Source organism: Melospiza melodia, chromosome 1 (genome assembly GCF_035770615.1).
Source record: "Melospiza melodia melodia isolate bMelMel2 chromosome 1, bMelMel2.pri, whole genome shotgun sequence".
In the NCBI taxonomy this organism is placed as follows: Eukaryota; Metazoa; Chordata; class Aves; order Passeriformes; family Passerellidae; genus Melospiza; species Melospiza melodia.
Window position 1 is genome coordinate 89,989,825 of NC_086194.1, and position 21,136 is coordinate 90,010,960.

At 49.0% G+C, this 21,136-nt stretch overlaps 1 protein-coding gene across 1 annotated transcript; it reads left to right on the forward strand.

Moving 5' to 3' along the window:
* The first annotated feature begins 5,382 nt into the window (after positions 1-5,382).
* IRF4 (interferon regulatory factor 4) lies at positions 5,383-19,137 on the forward strand. Its single transcript, XM_063177384.1, has 8 exons — positions 5,383-5,608; positions 6,087-6,273; positions 7,042-7,130; positions 7,681-7,822; positions 9,583-9,690; positions 10,995-11,348; positions 15,258-15,370; positions 17,296-19,137. Exons 1-8 carry the CDS (start codon positions 5,405-5,407, stop codon positions 17,437-17,439), a joined length of 1,341 nt encoding a protein of 446 aa, XP_063033454.1. The 5' UTR covers positions 5,383-5,404; the 3' UTR covers positions 17,440-19,137.
* Positions 19,138-21,136: the final 1,999 nt, after the last annotated feature.

A 21,136-nucleotide genomic window follows, 5' to 3' on the forward strand; every position in this document is an offset into this window, starting at 1 on the left:
TACTGGTTTAGGAGTCACGATTTTAAATGGAGGAACTGCAAATACCCTTCCAAAACAAGAATGCAGCTCTTATGACACCAGGAGTTGAAGTTGCTACAATAAAAGATGCGGTTTTTTATTTTTTGTTTGAACCATGTTAGACTGCTTGCAGAGCAGGTGCTTTGCTCAAATAAACCAAAGTAATCAGAAATCTGCCCCGAATTTCCACAGTGTCTCTGAATTCATTCAATTACATCCACAGACATGTTTCTGATGTATGAATCACTTCTGAACTCAACCCCATGCCTCAGAGCTGCTGACTGAAGAGTGGTGTTGTGAGGCTTTAACAGTGCCCCTGTTTGGGTCCGAGCTGTGCTGCTGCTTTGGGCCATGGAGGGCATCATTCCACAGGGACTTGCAACCAGGGATTGGCAAGGACTTCTGAGGGATGAAAACCCCATGGTAGAACCTGTGCCACCAGCAACCTCCATCTCGGGGAACAGGTTTGGGACAGCTAAAGGTGTACACAGGTAGCTGTGGGCTTTCCAAAAATACTTTTAGGAGCTTAATGAACTTCTGAAAATGCTTCTACCAATGTCATTTGTCAAAGGGCTTCAGCCCAAGGTTTGCTGGGCTCCTGAAGAGCCCTGGTCAGGGTCTCCACTTGAGAGGAGACATCCTGCTCACTGGTGGGTCTGCTCCGGGCTGCAGCCACAGTGCAGAGGGCCAGACCTTTGCTGGGCACCAGGAGCTGCCCCCATGAGCAAACTCCCAGGTGCAGATGGAATGCCAGGACAGCCAGGACAGCCAGGGCAGCCAGGACAGCCAGGGCAGCCGTCCCAGCCCAGGAAAGCCCTCCCAGCCCAGGGCAGAGCAGTGCCACAGAGTGGGCGCCCCTCACTCCCCTCTGCAGGTTCCTCTTCTGCACCGTGGAACTCCCCCTGTGCTGATGCCCCAGGGAGGGGATTTCTCGGTCTCTGGTGCAGAGGGAGCCCCTGAACAAGCCCCAGTCCAACAAAAGGTCTCTCCTGCCAGACTTATGGTCCCTGGCATACAGGGGACAACAGGTTCCTGTTTGGCTTAGGGACTGAGTGCACCCAGTGGTATTTTAGGGAGACAGGAGAGCCTTTGTACCCAGAGAGGGAGAGAAACCTTCCTGAAGGAAAGGAGGAGTAAACTGCTGGATGCAAGAGCATTTAATATGTGTCCTCCATGGCTCTGCACTGCCCCTTTCTGTAGGGACCCACTTCAGAGCGCTGCTCTGACACAACATCTGTCTCTCTTTGCTTTTGTACCTTGTGTGCAAGTCCCAGGTGAGTCAGCTGGGACTTCAGAGGGGTTTGGTGAAAGCAGAAGCCATCTTTTTGTGCACTGAGGGCTTGTTAGAGACTGTTGAGAAGAAACAGTCACTTTTCCTGGCATGCCTTTAGTCAGTGTGACCTTAAGAGTGTGAAAAACAGGGGGCCCGGCAGCGACTGCCGTGGTTAAACAGCAGCAAGAGCATTTTCACAAGAGGACTTCAGGCATTAACTCAAAAAACTTCCATGAAGGCAGCAGGGCTTTTCGGTAAGGTTTGAAGAGTCAGACACTCGCAATGGTGTGGAAAACACCAGAAATGGATGAACAGGCCAGGCTGTTGTGCTTGCAAGGCTGGTTAGGGAGGAATCATCTCTTGGGATATGCAAAAAGCACCCAGAGATGCAGCATTTAATGGGGACACCACAGCTGAGGTATTGATCAGAGCTTTCTACTTTGCAGACCAAAATTGTGGTCCTACATATGTCCTACATATCTTACTCATGAGAGGACTGATTTGCAAAGGCCGAGTGTGCATGTAGGGGTCTGGCTTTAATCATCTCCTCTAACATTTAGGCAACTGGAGACAGTTTTCTAATGGAGTTCTTGCTGCAAAGCAACCAAACTCCCAGCCAGGTAATTTCTTACATAGGTACTCTCTGGGGATTTTATGACTGACTTTATCTTCTCTTGACATGCAACTTACCTACCTCTCCATCTATACATGGATTTCTTTGGGCAAGAGCAACTGTTTTTTCTTTTTAATATTCTCCAGTATTTGAGAAAGAAGGTTTTTATTTTTCTCATGAAGGATTTGACCTAGTGCAGGTCCAGTCTGCATGTTTCACCCTGGTCCCAAATTTCCTGGTTTAAAAAACACAAAAGAGAACACATGAGAAATGTTCCTTTTACAGTGATATATTTCAAGATGGTTTTATACTTAGTGAAATTTCAGCTGGCACCCTGAGCACCACACAGTCTTAACCCTGCAAATTGAAATTGGATTTCTAGTAAGTCTTTCAGATGCCGTTTGGTAAAGCTGTGGTTACTTGTCTTGATTTATGGTAGCAGTCACATCCAATATCAAAGAAGCGTTCCAATGTTCCAAAGGTGCTTTGGCTCATGACTGAAAGGATTTCACACTGGCCCTGCCAATGCTTTTTTTGGAAGATGGATGGTGTGTTACAGACCCAATACCTGAAAACGCCTGCACTTCTCACTTCTCCCTCCGAACGCGGCGATAATTACATTTAAATTTCAGAAGATGGCGTTGAAGATTTGCAATTAATATCCTAAACCTGCGGCGCAGCGCGGTGACAGATTCTGTGACCTGAGACGTTGCACAGAGAGGATGTGGATGGAAGTGCGCTGGGGACGTTAGAGCAGACCAAAACCAGAGTGTCGTGCCACTCCGACACACGTGCTTGAAACCCGAGAGGCGGCAGAGAGACTTTCATGCGAGCCCGGAGCTCGCTCCTTCATCCACCACGGTGGGGCAGGAGGCTCCGAGGGCAGGCGAGCCAGAGGGTTCCAGCCCTGGCGCCTCAGGATGGGCTTTGCAGGAGGCAGCGTGCCCTGGGCCAGCGGGGAGGGAGCCGCTCCCGGGGGGCTGGTGGCTGTCCCGGGGGGCTGGTGGCTGTCCCCGCTCCCGGCCGGGGCTGGTGGCTGTCCCCGGGCTGGTGGCTGTCCCGGGGCTGGTGGCTGTCCCCGCTCCCGGCCGGGGCTGGTGGCTGTCCCGGGGCTGGTGGCTGTCCCCGGGCTGGTGGCTGTCCCCGCTGCCGCCCCGTCGGGGCTCGCTGCCTCCAGGACCGGCGCCGCTGGTGTCCCCCGATTTTGCCCCCCAGTTGATCACACCTTTCGGGCGGCCAAACACGGAGCGGGCTGGACAGGGAGAGCCCGAGCCCTGGGGGGAAGGAGGCGGGTGTGTGTCTCATTCCACCCCGCGATCCGGGCCCGAGCAAAGAGGGGCTGGGGGGCAGAGGGCGCCGGCCGGGGGCACCGACCGGGCACGGCGGGGGCTGGTGCGCGGATGCCCCCGCGTCTCCCCGAGCATCCCGGGGGCCCGGCCGGCGCCGTCTAGGACGGTTCTGGTGGGTGTAGCGAGCTGGGTCTTTACAGGAAAATTCGCCCGGCTCTCACTGGTAGGAGTTTCCCTGGGCTATTTATGTACGTGCGTCTGTCTGTAAAGATTTAAAAAAACCCAAGCCAGCGGGGACGCGGAGGGCGGCGGGCTGCACGCCCGTCCGCCCGCCCGCACCGTGTTTACCAGCAATGGCTATGTGTCACTGCTCAGATGTTTTCCAGCTCGCCGAGGCCCGCTCCCCTCCACCGGCTCCACCCCCGGGCCCGCCTCCCCCCACCCGGCACGACGCCCTCCATCATATAAAGAAACTTCCCGGTGCCATCGGCCCAGTCGCTCCGCTCCCCGTCTCAGCAGCCCCCGCAGCCGGCGGCCCTGCCCGCTCCCGGCACGGTGACGGAGGTAAGCGAGGGGCGGCCGAGCCCCGGGACCCCCGGGCAGCCCCGCCGGGCTCGGCGCTCCGGGCCGGGCAGGGCGGGGTGGGCGGTGCGGGCGCCTCGGCTTCCCCCGGTGCGCGCTTCTCCTGCGGCTCCGTGTCGGCACCCGAGCGAGCCCGTTGCCTCTTTTTTTTCCTTCTTTCTTCCCCCTTTTATTTCTCCCCCCGCCTCATTCTATTTTTTCCTTAATTTAAAGCAAACGAAACAACACCCGCCCGTTATCTGCTCCCGAGGTGAGGGCGCCCACCGGCCCCAGCCCGACCGGTTCCCGCTGCCCTCGGGAGGGACGCGGGAATGTGTGGGAGGGATGCGCTCCGTGCACAGTGAAAGGGGGGAAAGCGACTTTTTGGGGGTCTTCTCACGGACTCCTGCGGGCTCCGCGCTGGGGAGCCGAGGTCCCGAACGCGCCCCGTCCCTCGGACGCGCCATGTGCGAGGGAGATGCCGGGGGACCGCGTTCGGTGTCCGGGGGGATGCTGCCCCTCGGAGGGGTGTAAGGGGTGCGGAGCGGTGCTGCCCATCTGCCCGCAGTAGTGTGCGCCTGTCGGGCGAGGGTCTCGGAGCGGCTCCCCGTGGGTAGAGGCAAAGATCCCTGGTGAGGAATCGCTTCATTTTGTTAGGTGTTGTAGGGGGGTGGAGTGGGAACCCACCAAATTAGGATTTCGGGCATTTAAACATTTTCGAGGTCGGTGAGGCAAACCTGACGCCAGGTCCCCATCGCTGGTGCCGGTGTCCCGGAGTTCGCACTTCCCGGCGCGTTCCCATCCCTGCGGAGCCGCGCCGCGCTCCGTGCGCGCCTGCGGGCGGCTCTGGGCCTCCGTGTGGTGGGCTGGGCTGGCAGCTCCCACGTCCCGCGGGACATGAGTGCCCTGATGCCGGGCTCTGTGGGCTGCTGCCTTTCCACTTTTAGGTATACGCAGCGCATAGATTTGAATGTTGCCATGTGTGCGTGCTGGGAGCAGTTGGAGGGGTAGATATGTATAGGACATCATGTGTTCAAGCGTGTCTTGCTGAAGCGAGCTTGTGGAAGCTGCTGTGGTGTTATAGATGGATGCCATAACTGGGTGTGAAGCCCTCTGAATAGTGTGCATGGCATGTCTGATAGCACATACGTGCACCATCATAGGCAAACCTATTTTAATGTGATTTTTAACTGGTTTGGTTGAAAAGTAAACTCCCAGTTGAACTCTCAGCAGGACAAGGGAGCTGTGCCTTAAGTCACTTACGACAAAAACTTCAACGACCGATGTGTGTTCATGCATAACAGCATCGGGACGGGGGGAAGTCTGTCAGAGTCTGCAGCACAGGCAGTGCCTGGGGAGGGCCGTGGGGGGCTGTGCCCGGTTTCCTGAGGCTCTGTACCGTGTTTCCCGGGGCCCCAGGGCCCCCAGCATGCCGTGGCTGCTGTTTGGTGCGGTGTGTGTGGCACCAGGGACTGGGCACCGCTGGTGGGGACTTAGCCCAGCGCTCAGCCTGTGGGTTGGCCTCTCCCCACATCCTGCCCATTTCCCCCTCCTCAGCAGCTCCCAGAGAGCCGGTGCTTGGACCTGCTTGGAGAGGCCAGCTTGGTGGGGCACCCCGAACCCCCCCACCCAACCTGTGACAGGAGTGGCATGAACTTGGAGCCGGGCGAGTGCGGGATGAACTCGGTGAGCTGCGGCAATGGGAAACTGCGCCAGTGGCTGATCGACCAGATAGACAGCGGCAAGTACCCCGGGCTGGTGTGGGAGAACGACGAGAAGAGCATCTTCCGCATCCCCTGGAAGCACGCTGGCAAGCAGGACTACAACCGCGAGGAGGACGCCGCCCTCTTCAAGGTGAGGCTCAGCCTGGGCTGGGGATGGTGGAGCGCTGGCAGGGCAGGAGGGATGCTCCTCACCATCCCATCCTTGCCACCTGCCTCTGCAGGCTGCTTCTGCTGCTTGGCTGTGCTGGGCACTGCCTGGCTGTGCCCTGGTGTCCCTGTGTTTGTGGGACAGCCACCGTTCCCCAGTTCTCCGCGTGGAGCTAAATGCTTCTGGGACCACAGCACATCTGTTTCCACATTCATTCCCCTTTCTTATGCCCACTAAACTGTTTTTTGTACCGTGCCACGCTGCTATTTTTTAGCCTAAACCTGTGCGGAATAAATTCATGAACAATTCGTGTACATGTAAGCACACACACACGTAAGCACACACACTGTATGCTGTTTCAAGCATTATGCCTTGTACTTGATTTTTTTTTCTTTTTTTTCTTCCTTTTTTTTTTTTTTTTCCATTTTCTTGCTCTTTTGATTATCTGAAATGTTTCCAGGCTTGGGCTCTTTTTAAAGGAAAGTTCAGAGAGGGCATTGATAAACCAGATCCCCCTACCTGGAAGACAAGATTAAGGTGTGCTTTGAACAAGAGCAATGACTTTGAAGAACTGGTGGAGAGAAGCCAGCTGGACATCTCAGATCCCTATAAAGTGTACAGAATAGTGCCAGAAGGAGCCAAAAAAGGTAAAGCATCTCAAATTCCCTGTGTAACAGAATGTGAAAATGTCTCATTGCAAGCATATGAGGACTGAAGTGTGCTTTTCTGGAATGACCCTGCAGCCTTTTTAAGTCTTTTAAGGGACCAAAATGAGGGCTCAAGTGCAGCTTGTTCTGTGACTTGAGAGGCTGTGTCTGCGGGAGGATGCTGGCGTTTGAGCTGGAGCACTGAGAGGGAGCCCCTGCAGGAAGATGCAGACAGGCGCCTGCACATCACTGCAGGAATTGCTCTTTTAGCTGGAGCCTCCCTGCCAGTTCTGTGTAGTGAGAGCCAAGCAGGCGGCTCAAGGGACAGGCAAAAAAAGCAAATAAAAATTGCATGCTGGATCTAGGTTCTGAATACAGGGAAGAGCAATTTTGGGGGAGACTGTAGGTAACTGCCTTGGGGGGAAAGAGCTGGGAGTGAGGGATGCCCAGCCTGCAGCCTCCAGGGCAGGGGCAGGGCCATGCCTGCTTTCCAAGAAGGCCCTGGTGCCAGGCAGGGCCTGTGAGAGGAAAGGCTTGGCATCGCTGTGCACTAGGCTGGGACACACTGTGCTGTGGGGCACTGCAGAGCCCAGAGGGACAGGCTGCCCCAGGGGGGCCAGGGAATCCAGTCCAAGTGGGCACTGGAAGGTATTTTGGTCCTCTCTCTGTTCAGTGGCAGGTTGTATGGATTTGCCTTTATTGTGCCGATTTCAGATTTCCTTAAGATGTGGTTCACATAATTTATTTTCATCCCTCTGCTGAACACAGGTGCAAAGCAGATCAGCATGGAGGAACAGCCATTAATGATGAACCATCCCTTTCCAATAACATCTCCTTACGCTGCACTACCGTCCCAGGTATGGCAATAGTTGAGTGTTTTGGTGCCTTTACACTGAGCAGCACAATTTCTGTGCTATGTCTGTCCTTGGTGGGGGGGCTCTCAGGTTCTCCCTGCGAAGAAACTTCATTATGAGAACTGAGAAATTGAGAAGCAACTTTTCTAATGTCAGATGAGGCCACAGGGCAATTGATTTCCCTTGGTGTTGTTTATCCCAGAGTAATAGCTCTTTTCTGTGGGACAGCAGCTCCTAGAGCACTGCCATTCTCTTGGTGCCAGATTGCGAGCACCCAATGAAGCCTTGCTCTTTCAAGCAGACATTTACCAGCAGTGCTTTGACTGCCTTTTGTCATTCCACTCCTCTTATTATTTACACCAGTGGGGAGAAACTAATTTGAGAGTCTCACTGGTGGCGGTGGCCAAGTGCCATCCGCGTAGCCTGGGCACGGCTCGGACCTCCATGGGCTTTGGCAGGGAAAATCAAGGAGCTGAGATGAGAAAGCTGATGCAATGCATAGCATTAGCTGTGACAGCTGCCTGCTGAAAGAATACCTCATTAAATCGAGTAGGTGCCGAACTACATGGTGCCCCACGAGCGGAACTGGAGGGAGTTTGCCCCGGAGCAGCCGCATCCCGACATTCCGTACCAGTGCGCCAGCATCCCCTTCACCGCTCGCGGCCATCACTGGCAAGGGCCCGCCTGTGAGAATGGTAAGACAACCCTGTTCGGGGCTGCTTGCTGAGGCTGAACACCTGGAGGGAGCCCAGATTCCTCAGGCTCATTATTTGTGGCTTTGGAATTAACAGATGTGGATGTAGAGGAGTGCTGGGTTCCCTTGAAAGGGAGCCCCCTTTGTCCTGGCTCTTGCATCCGCTGCCACTGTATGTGTGGTGTGTGGGCTGTGCAGTTCTCTACATTGATAGAAATCAGCCCTCAAAAGTCCTCAGCTGTCTCAAAAGCCCTGAGCAATAAAGAAAGCAACCGGCCCTCACAAAAACCCCAAATGGGAACATATGTTCTTTAGCTTTTCTCTCTGATTTTGGACTTTGAGGCATACACCAGTGAGGTTTTCCCTCCAGCCTTGTGGGTTAGACTGACATTATTCTCCCTAGGGGAAAGCTGGAATTATTACTTTATTTTAGTGCTGTGGCAGTGGGACAACTTGTCATGGATTGAGACTCTCTTGGGGCTGGTACAGCAGAAACAGAATAAAGGAATGTTTCCTTCCCCAAAGATCTCACAGTACCAGAGCCTAACACAATCATGGCTTTCCAAGCTCTGCATCTGTAGGAAAAGGCCCAAACTGTGAAAATTGGCTGTGCTGAAGCTTGCAAGAAATAAAACATAAGAGAAAGGGAACTGTGTGCTGTAGATGCTTGCAGGGTAACTCACCTGAGGATGCAGGCATTTGCTTTGTGAGGAGAACCACCTGGTTCAGAAGGGCAGGAAAGGATGGAAAGCAAGAAAGGACCCTTGGAGTAGGTGGTATATCTTCAGTGGGCAGCTCTCTCCTGGTTTTGATGCAGAGAAATCTTTGGGTCTGCTAAAAAGTAAATACTCAGTGCACTGCAACTTTACTGGCAGTATATTGGAATTATCAGGCAGAATGTTTTGCTCTTTAGCTCAGTTATTTGCTAATAAAAAAATCAAGCAAGCAGAGTGAGCTCTGCCCTGAAGTACATCCTCTGCAGCACTTGCACACATTTGGATCCTTTGCTGAATTTGTAGGCTGTTGTTAGGGTTGATACTGTGTTTCTCACTGGGCTATAAAATGCATCAGGAGATGGGTGGGTGTTTTTTATCCCAGTTACTCCAGCTCCTGATTGTGGTGAGTTTTGCCACTGGGAAAGGTAAAGTGTTCTTGTCTGCCAGTCACTTGCATCATCCTCCAAAGACTTTTATTGGCATTAATAAACAGGAAAAACATCAGTTGTCCATGGCATAATCCACCTCCTCAAAGGCATCTGTTGGAACAGTTTAGTAGTTCTAAATAGTAGTTATGCTAATAAAGCCCTAATAATCTTCTGCTGCACATTTTTCTTCACCTACATTTAAACAGTGTTAATCCCAGCTTTATTGTTAGACCCATCTTAAGTAAAGTTCTTTGGAAATATGGATTGTTTCATGCAGGTGACTTTTAAGAGCACTGTAGTCTAGTTAAAAATGTAAATTATTTCTTTAATGGAATAACATGTTAAGTAAGGGAAAGGACAAGGGGGAATATAGAAGCATAAAGGGATTGTTTCATGCGGATCCAATTGAAAATATAGTCCAGGTAACATCTGGAGTGATTGGTAGAGTTGGCCTGCCTGGAGGAATTGGGAAATAGGGCCTTTTTAAGAAGGGGAAAGAGAGAGAGAGAGTTCCTGTTGGGGCCCAGGAAAATTCACTTTTGCATTGCTGTGATCTCTGCCCTGGCTTTTCCTCTAGGATTTAGGCCTCTGTCACTGACTTTTGTTTGTGAAAACAGGTTGTCAGGTGACAGGAACCTTTTATGCTTGTGCTCCTCCTGAGTCCCAGACTCCCGGCATCCCGATTGAGCCAGGCATAAGGTCTGGCGAGGCCCTCGCTCTCTCAGGTAAGGTCCACAACCCCCCAGGCTTCCTGGGGAGCTTGGCAAGAGAGACTCCCCCCTCTGCCTTGCCCAGGCACCATCTCTCCTTTCAGATTAAAGGAAAAAAGAAGAAAAAAAAAAGAAAGTTAATCCTCTTTAATGAGTGAATTTGGGTGTATGGTTGTAAGTTTGCTCTCCAGGATACTTAAGCACTTCCAGCCCCAGCTCCAAGGGATGGAGGTGGTTAAAGCTTATGGAAGTGCTTGACTGGCTTGTGGTGTTAGTGCTGGGTTGCTTTGGTGAGACACCAAATCAGGCCTTCCCTGGGGAGTTTGGCAATTTAGGAGTGTCAGTGACTTCAGGCTCAGGGTTTCATTTGGGAGAACCCTCCCCAAAATTGGTAGTGCTTGTGGTGCTCCTGTTGGTGCCATCTGGCTTTGCTCTGCTTTGTTATTCCTGGTGGGGAAAAAAAATGACATTCAGGAAAGAAAAGGGAAGTTACTTCAGCCAGGTTTGTAGATGTCTGGATGCTGGGGAACTTACTGAGTAATTCTGGGAAAAGGTGTGGGAATGTGCTTTTCATGGAGATAGTGGATAGACCTGTAGAGTGCTCCTTGGTGGGTTTCTTAAGTGGGATTGCTCTCCTGAGTCAGGGGCAGTGTGGGTGTGTAGATGTGTGTGTCTTTGTGTGTGTGTGTGAGCATACACTGTACACACATGTAGGTATTATATATATTTTTTCAGTGCTGTGTGAATTCATAGGAGTCAGCCAAGTGGACCAAATGGCCATTTGAAAGCAAGGCAGGGGATTTTGAGCACAGCCCTGTTGGAGCTGGAGCCAGCAGTTGCTTCTCTCTGGGCAGCTGAGTGCAGCTTTGCAGGTCCCCTGTGCAGGAGCCTTTTCTATGCAAAGTCTGGGGGAAACACAGCTACTTCCTTGTTAAATCTGAGGAAGTGTACTGAGCCAGTGGGTTTAATTGTGACGTGAACTTGGAAAATGTGACCAACATCAACTTTTTCTGTGCAGATTTTTCCTTTTAAATGGAAATGTGAACTTGGTGGGATTTTAGTTCTACGAAATTCCCATGCATCAGTAGCCCTTTTAATAAGATGAGAGAACATTAATGCTCCTGTGTCCCTAAAATTTCAGTATTTATATTATTTTTATTCTTTTGACTGATATGACCTTCTGGGTGGCGCTGACTGCTGGGCTCAGAAATCTTATGTAAACTTGTCTCTTGGCCTTAGCACAGATCTGAAACATTAAACATCCATACTGATTTATCACAGGGATTGTTTTTTGTTTGTCTGTTTGTTTCTCCTTGTAGACTGCCGACTCCACATCTGCTTGTACTACCGTGAAATACTGGTGAAGGAGGTGACAACTTCCAGCCCTGAGGGCTGCAGGATATCCCATGGCCAAAGCTACGAGGTCAGCAGCCTGGACCAAGTTGTCTTCCCTTATCCAGAGGATAATGGCCAGAGGAAGAACATAGAGAAACTGCTGAGCCACCTGGAGCGAGGAGTAATCCTGTGGATGGCACCTGATGGCCTCTACGCTAAGAGACTTTGCCAAAGCAGGATCTACTGGGATGGGCCGATGGCGCTCTGCAGTGACCGACCCAACAAGCTGGAGCGGGACCAAACGTGCAAGCTCTTCGACACTCAGCGCTTCTTAGCAGGTAATTCCCACTGGGGCTTTGATGTCCTTTTGGAAATGTCACCTGTCACTGTCCAAATCAGCTTTATGGCAGTGCTCTTTTCATTCAAGTGAGAATTGCCCCTTGATGCTTCTGGGCCAATGCAGCCAAGGGATGCTTGAATCCTGAGTAATCCTGTGAATTTCCACTCTCTGCACATTCAATGCCCCTGTACAGACCAGCAGGAGTCAGCTGAGGCTCAGCTGGTGACACCCAATCTCTCACCTTTCTATATGAAGCATAAGGAGGAACCTAGCAAAATAGTTCTTCCATAAATTGACACAGAAAACTGGATCCTCATCTTGGATTTGCTAGTCTAAGTCCTGGATAGGTCTGCGGGATGCACTTGCACTCCTCTCAGCTTGACCCAGAGCAAGCCTGAGGTCTTGCCCTGAGTACACAAATTTCAGTAGCAAACCTTCTTTTCAGTCTGTGCCAGTGTCTAAAAGATACCTAGGAATTCAAAAGGGTTTCACAAACTCTGGAATTTCAGAACTGCCTGATATTCCGAGCAAGGAGGTGCATACCTCACCAGAGCTCTCTGAAAGGTCTCATTTTGCACCAGGCAGTGCAGAGGGAGCGGGGCAGTGCTTTAGGACAGCGCCTTCTCCTTACAGCCTGTGAAGGGAAGGGGCAAAGCTTCAACCCCACTTCCCAGCACACCTGCACAGTTAGAGAGAGGAGAGCTGTCCACTCAGAGGAACTGGTGGGAGGTGGTCATTGTCCCAGAGGACAGCTTGGGCAGCAGGAATAGATATTGGTCCTTTCTTGATATTTCTGGCATCACTTAGAGGTGAACTAAGTTGCTATGGTTTGGTGTGTTTCATTACTAGAACAGGGCATCAGCACTGGCATGACACTCTCAGGAGAATAATGCCTTTCAAAATTAAAAGAAAACCCAACAAATGAAATCCAAATCATCAGTTTTAGCATACTTTATATTCCAAGGTTGACACGCTGTCCTAGAGAAACAGCCAAGAAAAAATTGCATTTAAAGAGAGAAATCTTATATAGATGTGAGAATTGACAGTTAGAAAGGGGAATTTGAGGTCAGGCATTGGGCTGGGCTTCAATCACATGCTAATTTAAAGATGTATAATTCTGTGCCTTGTGATGGTTTTGGAAATCCCTTTCCCTTTTCTCAGGTGGTTTTTTAGATGTGCTCTGGGTTCTTCCAAATGGTTGACAGGACATCTCTTTTTAGACACCCAACCCCAAAGATAAGCTCAAGCAATAGTTATTTTTCACCCCTCCTAAGTTATGCACCAGTGCCTGTGCAAACCCAAGTGTGTGGTTGCAGTCACAGTCTGTGGCATGTGCAAAGTGAGTTTTTGCATGTGATGGTGCTCAGTGCAGTTTGGAAGTGAGTTGCCATGGGCCTGACACATCTACTGTGTTAATTGATGTGCTGGGGTCCCAGCCTGCAAGCAAACTCAGGGATTCCCCTACCCTGGGAAACTGGGACTCCCCTGGGAAGAGAGGCAGGTGATCTCTGCCAGGAGAAGGAATCATGAACAGCAGAGAAAGGGACAGATGCAGAAGTGCTATAAACCAGCCACAGTTCTTGGGGAACCACTGAGGAGCTGGACCCTCAATGCAAACTGCACTGGAGCACTGGGGCCTGGGCTGAGAAGCCTCTGCTGCTGAGAAAGCTAAAATGGGGCAATAAATCAGAAACCAGGGAAATGCTCTCTGTGGAGAGAGATAAATTCATGGTAATTGTTGTAAATTGGGCTGGGTGGAGAGTAGGAGAACAGAGGAAGAGAGCTTGGAGTGTGAGGTGGCAGCCAGAGAACAGTTGGTGGGACAGAAGGAGTGGCAGCTGGAGCAGGAGTATCAGGAGGTGGGAAGGGTTTGGGGAGGCTCAGGGGGAGCCCTTTGGTGTTGAATCATGCACTTGGGCCTGGAATGGAAAACAGAGTGAGCAGAACGTTTTGGAGAAGTGCAGGGCTGAATTCAAACCATGGTTGTCCTGGTGGTGGGAAAGAAAGGGCTTTCTCCTCCAGCTGTGTGCTATGGGCACTCCCACAGGTACTCAGGACTTGGAGAATTGCTGAGGCCAAGTAAAGCAAGGGAAAGAGGAAGTTGAAAGAAGTTGCACATCAGCTGGTTTGGACTTGGGTGGGTCATCCTTCTTTGTCCTGTAGTAGCACAGAGGGAAGCAGAGTTCCTTAGAAAAATTTCTTCTTTCTTGCCTTATCCCCAGAGGGTATGGCACACTTCAGGGGTTTCTGGGGAGACTTTGGGGAAAGCTACATTTTACTCCATGTTTTAAGCAAGCTGCCCATTGTTTTACTTGTTTTACTGGCCCTCTCAGTAGGAGTTGTAGTCCAAGCCAGGGTTGGGATAGCCACTGAATCCACACCTTGGTCTGAAAAGCCTGCAGTTGGAGTAGGAATGGCAGGGGTGTATTTTGGGAAAAGATGCATTTGTCATGTCAAGTTCAAAGGCTCTCCTTTCCCTTTCTAGCAGGGAGGGTGCTTCATTATAATGCATTGGCTTTAATATTAATTGCAGCTTTTTCCAGAAAGCATGAACAGGGTTATAAATTAAAATGGAAAATTTACCTATCAGCTGTGGAGAAACACAGCACTCAACACACACTTCAGCAAGGATATTGTGTTAGATTGAATTTTGTCTTTTCTGGATGGAAATGCAGTATCAAAACAACAACATTTGGTCCACAACACTGGAGATTCTGGTCTGAGTGGGAGTACCTTATAAAGGCCTCCTCTGCTACTTTTCACAGGGGACACTGACTATTAGAATAACAATATTTCATCATTTCACTTTGCACTAGGTTATGGGCTGGCAAAGAGAGTGCAGGGGCACAGAAGACACAGAAAGCTCTTTTGCTGGCTCAGTACATGGCTGAAGTAGAGCCTCTTCCCCTTCCTTACCTCAGTGTGGCAAAGACAGTGTGGCGGTGACCTCACCTCTGTCACAGTCTGGCTGTGGCTAATTTTTGGGCCTGGCAGTATTTTGTGTCTCTGGCACTACCAAGCCATTTCAGTGCTGCTCTTGTGTGTCTGCTTGAATGGTTCCCTTGAATGGTACCAGAGGTGTCTGCTCCAGGGTTCTGCTCTCAGGGTCCCATAGAAGTACTAACTGGAAGACCTCTTGGTTTCATTAATTATGAAATTAATCGTGAGACAAAGTACACAGAAGAGTTGCAGTGTTGTAACCAGCTCCCCCTGATCCCAGGGAAGGTCTCCAAACTCAGTGTCTTGTGCTTACCTTTTGTCTTTTTCCTGACCTCTCTCATCAACCCCTGGAGTTACTTTATCTTCTCCACTGTGCTCCAAGGTCATCCTCAAAGTCTGTCTTACTGGCCTCCACTGGTTTTGACTGGAGCAGGGTTAATTTTCTTCACAGTGGTCCTTGTGGTGCTGTGGTTTGGATTTGTGACCTAAACAGTGCAGATAACACAGAGACAAGACAGTTCAGCTGATGTTGCACAGTGCAAGCACAATGTCAAGGCTTTCTCCTTGTCTCACTCTGCCCTCACAGGCTGCAGTCTGGGGTGGACGAGAGTCTGGGAATGGGCACAGTCAGGGCTTCAACAATCCCAGCTGAGGGATATTCCATGCCATATGACCTTGTGTTCTGCAGTAAAACAGGGCATGGGGGACTTTGCCAGAGGTTGCTGTTGCTTGGGCACTAGCCCTGTGTAGATCAGCCAGTCGAGTGATTGCTTTTTCCATCACTTGTTTTTCTTTGTTTTGTCTTCTTTGTTTCTTTTTACCCATTCAACTGTCTTTATCTCAACTCACACTTTTTTTTTCCTTTTGCCATTCTGTTTTTCTCTCCCATGCTGGTGGTGGGAGTGAGTGAGTAGCTGTGTGATGCTTGCCTGATTATTCCACAGCACGGTGCTTTCTCTCTTTCCAGAGCTGCAAGCCTTTGCCCACCATGGACGTCCGCTGCCGAGATATCAGGTCGCTCTGTGCTTTGGGGAAGAATTTCCAGATCCACAGAGGCAGAGGAAACTAATTACAGCCCATGTAAGTAGGATTTCTGCTTTACCTAAAACAAGCACACTCCTTGGAGGATATGAATCTGCCAGTCAGGCTTTTGTGCCTCATGTAGATTATGAGGGAAGTGGTAAATTGTTGAAGATGCAGCACTTTGCAGAGCAAGATTTAATCCCCAGATCTGCCAAAGGCTCTCTGGAAGCCCTCAGTAGGGCAGAGCACCTGATTTTCCCTCTGTACAGAGCATTTTTTGATCTGTTGCAAATCCCATCTAAAGCTGAAAGGTACCTGGAGCTGCTGGGCTGTGCTGTTGTGCAGCTGCTTGGGCTGCCTGGCCGCTGCAGGATGTGGTGCTTTTACACCCACTGCACTGAAGATGCTCCAGAATCCCAGCTTGCATCTCAAGGGCCTCAGCCCTTGATGGGATGCAGGGGCTGCCTGTGCAGCCTCAGGGTTCAGTAGCTGTCAGGCTCATGGGCTGGCTGACCTCAGCTCACACACACTCAAAGCTGCTGTTTCGGGATGCTCTCTGAGAGAGGGTGAGGGTGGAGACTGAGACCAGGTACTTTCTGAATTGGCTGTATTGGCCAATAAAACCACAAGAGAGGTGGTAATGCTCACACTAGTGGCAAGGCTTTGCTTACTGCATCCTTGAGAAGAAAACTGGTGTCTCTTTTAAGTTTTTTGAAAGCCCCTTTGGTAGCAGGTTGGGTGCCAAGTCAGATTTCTACCACAAGCTGTGGCCTCTGTTTAGCTGTGTAGCTTTTGTGCTGCCACACTGCTGCCTGGCAGATCTCTGGGGTGGAAGTTGAGAAGCTCACAAATCCATCCTGAGCTGTGCAATGAATAGTTAGAGATGGTTGCCCATCCTTGTCTCTCCTTCAACTTTTTCCCATTCTTATTTTGGCTTTCCAGCTTTCCATCCCTGCTTTGTAGCATCCTCCCTCCAGCCCCCTTATCCATCTCTTGTCCTGGTATCTTCTCTGTGAGCCTGTACTTCCTCCTCTTTCCAGAGCTTTGCTTCCCCTCTGCCAATTGCTCAGTCTGCTCATCCTCTTGATCTGTCCTGGCTTGTGGGCTGGTGGGACCCTACCATCCCACCAAACAGTAATGCACTGAAAGCTGCCTGGGGCACCTGTCCCACTGCCTTCCCATCTCCACCTTGGCATTTATTTCCTCCAAAACAGTGCCTGTGTCTTTTAACATGGAGGGATTGGCTGACCAGCAGGAGAGGGTTTTGGACAAGTGTAATCCAGCCTGTCCTTCACTGAGAGTAAGGAGAGCTTCAGGTGTTTGTTCTCAGTGTACAGTTCAAATATTTACAGTCAGAGCCCAAAGCCCTGAGAGGGAATGGTGGTTTCTGAAGAGACAGAAGTGGAGGCAGTGTTAACTCATACAAATCCCACTTAGTGGTTGAACAAATTTCTCATCAGAGCTTGAATGAACAGAAACAAAAGCAACCTAAAATGTTAGGTTGAAATCTGACTTCAGACACAGTCATTTGGTGACATATCTCAGCCTACCTGAGGGCTCCAACATTTCAAATTAAGTCCTCAAAGTACTTTGCAGTGCAGATAAGACTTTTGACACGTTCAACATGTATTTAAACACTTGGAGTGGCTGTGGGCATGTGTGTCCTGTGGGCATTGCTTACAGCCTGGGGCTGGCTAAGGGACTGCAATTTTTGATACATCATTTGTGTCACTGCTACAGTCCCTTATAATGAAGGTGGTGAAGGAAAGGAGTGTGTGCAGGTAGTGAGACACTTGGCAGCAGGGCTAGGCAAGACCTAGTTTAAAACAGAGATTAGTGAAACCATTGAAATTGTATTCCCATTCTGGGAAGCAGAACTGTTCTGCCCCAACTTGGTTTTAACTTAAAGCCACCCTGAATAACTAAGATGAGGAGCGTGAAGTTTTGTCACATGTCTGATTAACATTTTGTCTGTTCTTAAGGTTGAACCAATGTTTGCCAGGCAGCTGTATTACTTTGCTCAACAAAACAGTGGACATCTGCTGAGAGGCTATGATTTACCAGAACTTGTGACTAGTCCAGAGGATTATCACACATCTATTCGCCATTCCTCTATTCAAGAGTAAGAACCTCAGAAGGAGTGGTTTTACAGGCACTGTAAAGATTTTGCAGAGTGGAAGAGCAGATCTGGGTCACGATTTGGACATCCACAGTCCCAGCTGGAGGCATTCAGGGGTACAGTGATAGGAAAGTGAGCAACTAGGACAACTGTATTGTACAATAAAATTGACGGGTCTTCAACATTTGGATGCTACGTCTCACATGGGGTTCCACTGTTGCTGAGAATTAACTGAAAACTGACAAAATGATTGCTGTGTTTACGTTTGCTTAATGTTCTTCTTGGCTTTTGAGGACTGATCCTTACCGAAGATTTAAATCCAGAGTTTACACTGTTACCTTTGCAGGGCTATTTATTTTGGATTACTGATCTCAGGGAAAGTACATAAATTTGCAGTGTTCCCAATTTGAAACTGTAGCTACTGTAGATGGGTAGCAAACGTAGATGGTTTATTGAGGATAGCTAATACATGTATGTGGTTATAAAATTAGATTCATAAGTGTGATGCCTATTTTCTTGTATAGAATATTTCAGTGTATTTTTTGAAAACAATGCAATTCTTCAGAGACATATTTTTTTAATGTCTGACTGACACTTGTCCTGACAATGAATTTTGTTGCTGCCATTGTTGTTATTGGATTAGCCTCCATGATAGCAGTTTCTAAAGTAATGCATTTATGGTACTGTGTTAAGAAGAGTGACCATTCAACTCATATTACCTGTGGATTTAGTGGATTAACCACTAAAATTCTAGAGTCCCAAAGAGCAGGTTTATAAATAAATTGTTTTTTCTTATAATTGTAAGCTACTATGCATGCATTATACATACACATATATATGTACACATGTATGTATGTATGTATGTATGCATCAGAATTAAGTTGGCAGACCTTGCAAATAGCACACAAATGGTCCAGCTACCCCTTTTTGATGTCACATACATAAGCCAGGTTAAAATAACCACCACCCGTGACTTAGACAGAGCCAACTCTGCTGTTTGTGTGCACTTGCAGCTTTCTTCCCGTGGTACTGAAATGAATGTGAAAGGAGAGCTCAAGGAAAGCAGCATTTAGCCTTCTGTACTAAGGCAGTCAAGGAAATAGTTGTTTGAATGTTTGCAGAATTTGATGCAGTTTGCAGCTTTCAGTGGTAGGGTACTGTTAGAAAGACAAAGAAGTCTGCTGGGTGTGTGTGTCAATGAAGTTTCCTTGCTAGCAGGCAGACCATGTGGTCTTAGTAGGTTTCACCCCAGAACATGATCCCCCTGTGCTTAGCAGGCATACTTCACTTGACTTCCTAAATGAGGAAGAAAAAACGGTACTTGGTCTGGCAGCAGACTTGTGTTAGGGACTTTGAATTTATACATCTTAAAGATGCATACTCCTTTGGGATATATTATCCTCCTTCTCCACAATGCCAAACAGAATGAACAGATCATTTCTACTTTGTTACTTGAAGGGTTTTTTCCCTGGCTTAAAGATTTTTGTAGGGGAGACCTCTTCCTTAGACATTAAAAGCAATGTTCTGGGTGACCATCTGAGATTCACATTTGCTTTTGTCCTGCGCGTACATTTTACTGAAAGGGACTTCTGTATTCAGACTTAACTGGGGCCATACAAATATTTGATGTGTTTTTCACTTTTTTTCTAGTGGTTGTTGCTTCATATGCTCATTGCTTCAGCTCACGTCTTGGAATAAAGTTCTATTTCCCCACCAACTCGGTGCGTATGTGTTGTTTTCAGTAGTGGGACAAATCTAACGCGTGTGGTTCTGCACTGTGAACCTGGGCAGCGCTGCTGGTTGTCTATGGGGAACTCTGTTCTGAGCCAAAAGTGCAGAGAAAGGTCAAAAGGTAAGGATTTTTGTTTACAGAAATGTCTGCAATATTAGCCACAGGTAGCAGAAAAAAGGAAAATAGAGAGGTTCCCCTTCGGCTGTTGGTTTCCAGGTCCATGGACAGTGCAGCAGAGCCCTGGCAGCTGGGGATCTGGTGCTGCCATGCTCTGCCCCTCCAGGGCTTCTGGGGCTGGGGACCAGGCTGGAACTCTCCTGCCCAGCCCAGCACGTGGGGATCCTCTGACTGCCACTTGATTCCTGGTTTTAGAGTTTCCAGTGCACTTTAAAGTGAGTAAAGCTAGGAAAGGGTGAAAAGGAGGATGGTAAAGTGAACCAAAGTAGTGAAGTTGCAAATAGGAGGGAGTTTACCAGGTAGCCCCTCTTTGCTGGAAATCAGGGTCCTGATGGGGTTTTTGGGTGCAGGAGCTTACAGAGCAAGCAAGGTGTGAAATAATACAGTCTCGAGATCTGTAAAGCATCTGAAGATGGCGGGAGGGAAGTGTTTTCTTTTTTTGTGCAAACTCCTATTGACTAGCAAGGTGAATTATAATTTTTGGCTTTGGAATGTGCTTTTAATTATTGTCCTTGAAGTAGCATAATTTAAAGCCAGCAGCTGTGGAGAAGGAGGGAGGGAGGGAGGCAGGGAAGGAGAGGAGCTAGAAGAGCACCATCTAATTTCTGGCCAAACACAACTTGCTTGGAGGAATGGCACAGGGGGGTGAGTGGAAGGAAAATCAAGCTGTTATTTGTACCATAAATTGTTTTGCAACTTAAAGCTGCATTTACTTCTGTGACCATTTTTTACTGTTCAAAATACCTATGAATCTCTAAAGTGGGGAAAAAACAAAAAGCAAACAAGAAAAAAAAACCCTGGAAACATTTTCTCCTTTTAGTATCTTTTTTACAGTCACTACGTGAAAGCATTTGAGGTACTTCCTACCTCTGTTAAATTCTGTTTATAGTTTCTGAGGTCTGCTTCCTTCCTGTTATGTTTTCGGTGGCGTTGTAAATGACATGTTTTACTCCTGTCAACACTGAAGGCATAACTGTTTGGGTTTTTTTCAAACGTTTTTTGTGTCAGTATTGGTTTTTCTGATTTTAATACAGCCACAGTTGCAACTGTTTCTTGAAAGGTTTTTGTAGCAGCGAAGTGCCTATATTCCAAATTTGGTTCTGCTGAGTAGTTTGTCTGTAAACTGTATTAGCCTTAGAGGGGTTGTAGGTTAACCAGAAACAAGGAGATATATTTTAAGCTGAAGTACAGTGTAATGGGTTTTGTGGAAAAAACGCAGGATTCACGTGAAAACCCCTGTGGCCTTTAGACGGGCACATTTATGGTGTTTACATCAGCGTTTGTCAGCAGCGTGGGGGTGGGGAAACACCACCCTCAGCACAGGGCTTTCAGGAAAAAGTAAAGCATTTTCTCCTGCACGCTCTCAGATCACTGTCTGTGTACACTTGTAGAGAGGCAGGGGGGAGGAAGGGGGAAGGAAGACAGAAAGAGAAAGAGCACTCACCAGGGAGGCCAAGCAAATTGAAACAATCGTATCTCCTTTCCCAGGCAGAACTCTGACACAGATTTAGATGAACTTGGATGGAAAGATAATTAAGATTGCCAGGGTGATTCTTATGTGAACTCTGATCTGGCTGGTAGGAGGCTGAGAGCTACTGATTTTTGATTTATTGCTTATGAGTTTGGTTGGCTCAGAAGAGATGTCAGCAGGTCCCTGTGAGTCGGAGTAGTTGTGAGGTAGCTGTGTGCAGCCATTCCAGCACTTAACTTTCACGGGCGTAGTCAGGTGAGCACATCCTCCTTGCATCCCAGAGGAGCGGTCACATCCACTGTGACCCACAACCAGCTCCACTGC

Coding starts and splice junctions, on each gene's coding strand:
- IRF4 (XM_063177384.1), top strand. CDS start 5,405: ATGAACTTGGAGCCGGGCGAGTGCGGGATGAACTCGGTGAGCTGCGGC. Junction 7,823..9,582: donor AGGGCCCGCCTGTGAGAATG/GTAAGACAACCC, acceptor TTGTGAAAACAG/GTTGTCAGGTGACAGGAACC. Junction 15,371..17,295: donor GGAAACTAATTACAGCCCAT/GTAAGTAGGATT, acceptor TCTGTTCTTAAG/GTTGAACCAATGTTTGCCAG.